The sequence below is a fragment of the Canis lupus genome, chromosome 4, assembly GCF_048164855.1.
Source record: "Canis lupus baileyi chromosome 4, mCanLup2.hap1, whole genome shotgun sequence".
Lineage (NCBI taxonomy): Eukaryota > Metazoa > Chordata > Mammalia > Carnivora > Canidae > Canis > Canis lupus.
In genome coordinates, this window is record NC_132841.1 from 7,652,882 (window position 1) to 7,658,881 (window position 6,000).

At 53.9% G+C, this 6,000-nt stretch overlaps 1 protein-coding gene across 2 annotated transcripts in view; it reads left to right on the forward strand.

Annotated features, from left to right (window-relative positions):
• PCNX2 (pecanex 2) overlaps positions 1 to 1,578 on the forward strand; it is a 288,039-nt gene extending 286,461 nt beyond the window's left edge. For both annotated transcript variants that reach the window (XM_072823047.1, XM_072823048.1), the window contains one exon: positions 674 to 1,578. In XM_072823047.1, coding sequence (XP_072679148.1) covers positions 674 to 844 — 171 coding nt within the window. In that variant the 3' untranslated portion in view covers positions 845 to 1,578. The remainder of the gene's footprint in view (positions 1 to 673) is intronic.
• The last annotated feature ends 4,422 nt before the right edge of the window (positions 1,579 to 6,000 follow it).

Below are 6,000 nucleotides of genomic sequence, written 5' to 3' on the forward strand. Positions count from 1 at the left end.
TGCCTGGCTCCGGTTCAGGGTTCGCTATCTGGAGGTGAACAAGGGGGGCCGCACCCACGGGGCAGCTCCCCAGGCCACACTAGTGGCCCCATGCAAGCAGCCCGCTGACTTCGGGAGCTTCAACTAGGTTTAGTTAGGTACATGGAAACACACCTCGCTCCGTGTTTTCACTTCCTCTGAAAAATGCACAAAACACACTTTTCTCCTACCGTCCCCCAATCTACTAAGATACCGTCTGTGGGTGTGCTTCTGGGATGCTGGCAAATTCTCTTTGCCTCAGGACAATAAGGTCCTCGGCAGTCTGTGCGCCCAGGATAAAAGGGCTTCTGTGTTCCTGTTTGGGCACAAACCTGCCGGACTTCGTGCTTCTGCCAGGAGCCAGTGCACTGGGCGGGGGCGGGGGGGGGGACACGACACTGGCCGGAACCCAGGACACCCAGGCACACAGTGACCTCTTAGCCGAGGGCCCCGGTGCCCGGCATGTCCATATCCCCTGGGGAGGGGCCCCCGTGTCCAGAGCCCCCAGCCCAGCCAGCACGGTGGACCCGTGGCTTCCTTCCTTCGGGCCGAGGCCCCTGGACCCCCACACCTGCCCCCCGGGCCGGTTAGCTCAGGCCCCGCAGCGGCCCCACGGGTTCGCTGAGCCTCCCCGCTTCTCCTTTCTCTCTGGAAGCACTTCTCGGAGCCGTGTGAACCCACCGAGGCCACCGAGCTGGGGCAGCTTCGCGACGGCCTGGCCGAGGCCGCGGCAGAGAACGGGGGGCTGCTGTGCAGGAGGGCCAGCCAGGAGGACATGGGTCTGGACGACACGGCCTCGCAGCAGAGCGCGTCCGATGAGCTGTAGGGGCCGGGGCAGGGGCCGGCCAGGAGCCCCGGCTGGGGAGACTCGAGAGCTGCTGTGGAAACCAGTGCCTGCACCTCAGCTTCTCGAAGCAACTCTCCCGTGACGATACGACACCTGACAGCACACCTCCTTCCCCCGACACCGCTCCAAGCTGCCCCCGGAGCTCCCCGGCGTGGCTCGCACAACTTCCAGAATTTGCAAATTCTAACAAAAGCCATGTAATATCTTAAAAACAACTAGAGTAAGTAGAGCGCCTGAGTAACTCTTTCCTGCCCTGAAGAAAACTGCATGTTAACCAATTGGCATCTTACACATCACTGTCACCCACGTCCCAGAAACGGACAGCAGCACGTGTCCTACCATCCACTGGTCAAACACAGTAGGGTCAGTCCACGCCTAAGGGCAGCCTCAGCTCTTTGTAGCATTTATGCAGGTGTGAAGTATAAACCAGTGGCAGCTTTACTCCAAGAAACGTGGTAGTGCATGCAGTCACGTCTAAAGTATCCTGTGGACACCCAGCGATGCTGGCGACCCAAGTACAGAAATCTAGTCCCCCGGGAGCCTGGAAGGCCATCGGACTCACTGACGCTCAACCGCCGTCAGGCGGGTTCCACGAGCCCGGTGGTCCTGTCCACGCACAGAATGTCCCCTTGTTTTCCGAGCCAGGCCGTCCTTACCGTGCCACACAACACTCGCACACCCCTTTGTTTTTGGGATTAAAATGTTTACAGTCACTGCCGTGTGATGGAGTTCTGCTGTATCCTTGATTAAGAGAACGGCATTTACACAAGTTCTGGGACTTTCCCCACATGAAGGCTGTCACCGGGTAAAGCAGAAACCTGGCTTCTTGTGGATGTACGGGAGGGTGAAGGGGCCCGGAAACACAGTCTGGGGGGAACACCGTCACCGACGCGGGGAACTATCCCTTCTGGAAAGACGACAGTTAGAAATAGTCGTTTCCGAACTAGTCTGGCAAGGTTCTTCACGGTGCCTAGGATTCAGGCGGGGAGGGCACGGCACAGAACTTCTTTCCCCTTGGAAGTAGATGGGAATGCTTTTATTTTTCTTTCAAACTAAGAATTGCCAATTAATAATAGGTGGGCTCTGTAGTCAGACACTGTACATTATTCTAAAATCAGCAATCCCTGGAGATGCAAAGTTGGTTATTATTAATTTAAATGCAGGTCTAACGAGCAGCTGATAGCAGCGCCCTGCAGTTCTCAGGCCGGCCGAACCACGCCTGGCCGGCAGCCCGTGCAATCTCCTTGGGCAACTTCACAGCCCAGCCCAAGCGCTGACTGGCCAGCTGTGAGCTGTGAGCTGTGAGCTGTGAGCGTGGCCTCCCCACAAAGGGCATCTCTTTGAATCAAATCAGACAGATGACGACCAGCTGGCAGCACCCAGCCTGATGTGGGCTGACCACCCCCTTGGGCATCTGGAAGCAAGACATCCAGAAAGCCACTGTGTCCACAGAAAGTGGATCTTCTGACAGAGCTGGAAACCTGATAGGGAGAGAAACGGTAACACGAATGAGAAGTGCAAATGCTCCGGGCCCATGTCCTCCGCTAGAGACTCGGGAGCTGCTTCTCCCCCCGCTGACCCGACTGCTCGTCCTGGTTCTCAGTGCAGAGCGAGCAGACGAGGATGGCTGTGGCTGTCAACAGTTAGGCCAAAGTTCTCTGATCTGGATGCAGGTCTGCATTGTCAGAGAGAGTAAAATCATCTTGGGCGTGCATGCTGGGAGTGCCTACACACACACGTGCAGGGATGTGTGTGCCCACAGAAGGGAAGATGGGATTGGATACGCTCCCGTGCCCTGCATGCCTGGCAGCAACACAGTCACAGTTTTTCTCTACATTGTGGCACACAACCTTTATATTTACAATAAATGACCTTGATTGATTGATTTCGGAGACAGGGTGCATCCGTGCAGGGAGTGGGGAGGAGCAGAGAGAGGGGGAGAGAGAATCCCAAGCAGACTATGTGCTGAGCACAGGGCCTCAGAACCTGACGCTGGGCTCAATCCCACAACCATGAGCTCACGACCCAGGCTGAAACCAAGAGTTGGATGCTTAACTGACTGAGCCACCCAGGTGCCCCAATAGACACAAACTTGTTCATCTGACCTTCAGCCAGTCAGCTATCAGAGTATTTCTAGCAAAAGACTGGATTAGCCTCCATTTAAGAAAATATTCCTAAGGTGACATCTCATGCTGGAGTTATTTAAACGTGCTGCCAGCATACAACCACAGGGTTATTTTTTGCATTTGGACACTGAACAAAATTGTTTCTCCTCTAAAAATGATCTAAAAACTGTAGTGGTTGGTTTTATATAAATCATGTGGCTAATCTGGCATTATTGATTCTAAATTTTGCACTGTGTCTTGAAACCATCTGTCTGGCAAGTAGTTTCTAAAATCATTTGAGGCTCCAGCTTCTCCTTGCCCCAAATGTGTGCAACGCGAAGACCCCTGTTTACTCAGCCCTTTAGGCCTCCTCCACCGCTGGGGGTTTTGTCTAAGTCATTACACTCCAGGGACATGGCACCTGCCATCAGCATGCACGTGTATGCACACAAGCACATGCACACGTGTGTGATCTTTCCAGACACAACCTTCATGAACTCCAAGACAGGAAGAGAAAGAGGAAGGTCCATTCCACTTTTTCTGGGCCACCATGGCCCCCCACCCTGCGCTTGAGGACTTGAGGGCTGGGAATGGAGTAAGCCGCTCAACAGCAACTGTACTGGCAGCCACGTACATCAGCCACAACAGCCAGATGACAGTCGATGAATTTGAAAACTTGTCCATCCCTGTACATGTACATTCAGAGGCAAAAAGAAATTGTTTTTTTTTTTAAATGTGTGTGTTAAGTGGCTGGTGGTACAATCTACTCCGGGAGGAAGAGGAAGGATTTGGTGAACTCATTCTCCAAATCAGTTCTGCTCTGTCCCATCCAGCCATGTTATTCCAGCTTAAATTCGTCATCCAGCCATACGTACATCCATTTCGTGCTTTTCAAAGTGAATTCTTCCAAGTCTGGCCTCAGACCCAGGGGTCTGTTAGGTGTCTGGGTTTGCTTGCAGAGTAGCCATTTCAAGCTCAGGAGTAAATGAGAACTCCTGATGCCAGCCTGTCCTTGCCACCGCACCCCTCCCGGCCCGAAGGGAGCAGCGCAGATGGGGGGGCGCACTTGGCTCCTCCTCTGGTCCTGGCCTGCTCAGTAGGCAGGCCTCAAACGGTGCTCTCCCTCAAATGGTGCCCTGCCTCTGAGTCTCTCCCTCCTTTAAGCCTCAGCAGAATGCCCTTTCTACAGGCTGCGCATGCGGGGCCCTGAGTCAGAGTCACTTGTGAATTCATCCTATCCCATATGACAGAGTAGGGGGCTTACCCAGCAAACACTTATTTCTCATGGTTCTGGAGGCACCAGCAGATTCCAGGCCTGCTTCCGGGTTCACAGACAGCCAGCTTCTGGCCGTGACGTCACAAGGCAGAGGGGAGAGAGCTCTCCGGGGTCTCTTCCATTCATGAGGGGTCCACCCTCAAGACCGAATCACCTCCCAAAGGCCTCTTCACACCATCACACGGGGGGTTAGAGTTTAACACATGAATTTATGGGGGATACAAACATTCAGACCGTAACATTATCCTTTTTAGGTTTCATTTCTTAAAATACAGGAATTGCACTGAGTATCTTCACACATGCCCCTGATCATCCTGTTTGACAAAGTAATACAGTAATTACTTAAGGACTGTGCCCTCTGAGTGGTTGATGGTTGTGCGGTAGCTAACACGCCATGCTCTTCCATCTGATAGCTGCTAGTTTATTGCAGCTAAATGTCAACTCTGATATCTGGGGGTGCATGATGCCCTGAAAAGGAGGAGAACACCAACAGGAATACAGTGGGACAGAGGAGGAGCATGGGCTCTGGAGCACAGGGACTTGGTTCAAACTCTCTGCCAGTAAAGGCATGTTTCTTTACCACTGAAGAGAGAGTATGCAGCAGCTCCCAGCCCCTACGTGCTGGGGGCCACCCCGAGTCTGTTTGGCACAGCGGACATCTCCAAGGGGCTGTAACCCTGGAGGGCCAGTGAAGGCTCCATCTGATGGGCTCCATCAGCTAGGGCAGACCAGCTGCACCAGGTCTGGGGCTGGGTCTGTCTCTGTGGCACATGGGTGACACTTACTCAGCCTGTCCTGTTTCCTGAGTTCACCTGAGGCCAAGTGGGGCTCTTCAGCACCATGGAGTTGAATAAGTAGGTTTGATGCAGGGGCCGGGCTCCCAGACCACACCTGTATGCAGTGCTCCTTCAGTCCCAGGGGACCCGTCAGATATCATGAGCTCAGTCTCCCTGAACCACCCAATTGGGCCCAGACAGTGAGAGAGACGCCTTCTTCTGCATATTGGACCAGGCAGCCTTCCTATTAGTTCACCGTCTAGTAGGCCTTTCAGATGGCATCCCTCTAAAGCTTAGCAAATCCACACCAAGCTTCAGGAGGCTCCCTTGGGGAAAAGCACTGAGGAAAGCATGTTCACCAAATAGCCCGTAATAGGCTACCAACCATCGTCTTGGCTCAGGGACGCAGGTGCTTCCTGCACAATGCAGTGTGCCCAGTGCCCAGGGCACCTTGCTCCACACGCCTAGACTGGGCCGTGATTACAGACAGGGGCACAGCCTGGCATGAATGCTAAAGGCTAGCTGCTAAAATATCCTGGAAATTCATAGATCTTTACCAAAAATGACCTGAAAGCACTGTACTGATTATCACTACAGTACCATCAACCACTCAGAGGGCAGTGCTTACCCTTCATGGATTCTGGGGTTTCTGCAATTTTGTCAGCACTTGCCCTGCTGGGGGCAGAGGGTGATCTTTGTCCCATTACTGACAGCCCCCGCCCCTAGCCCCAGGCCCACTCTGGGGATCACACAGATGGCCCTTGATGGCGTCCTCCCATGCTGCGGCACTGCCCTCCTTTGACACTCATTTCCCACTTTTTCTCGGACTCAGGACACAGAACGGTTTAAGGCCATGTCTAAGTTGATTTGGCGAAAGTGGGGGGCTCTGACCTGAACCCCCAGGCCTAAGCCTGCGGAGTACCGCACACTGTCAACATCTCTCACGACTCTACGCCCCTCCCACACAGGGCTCACATG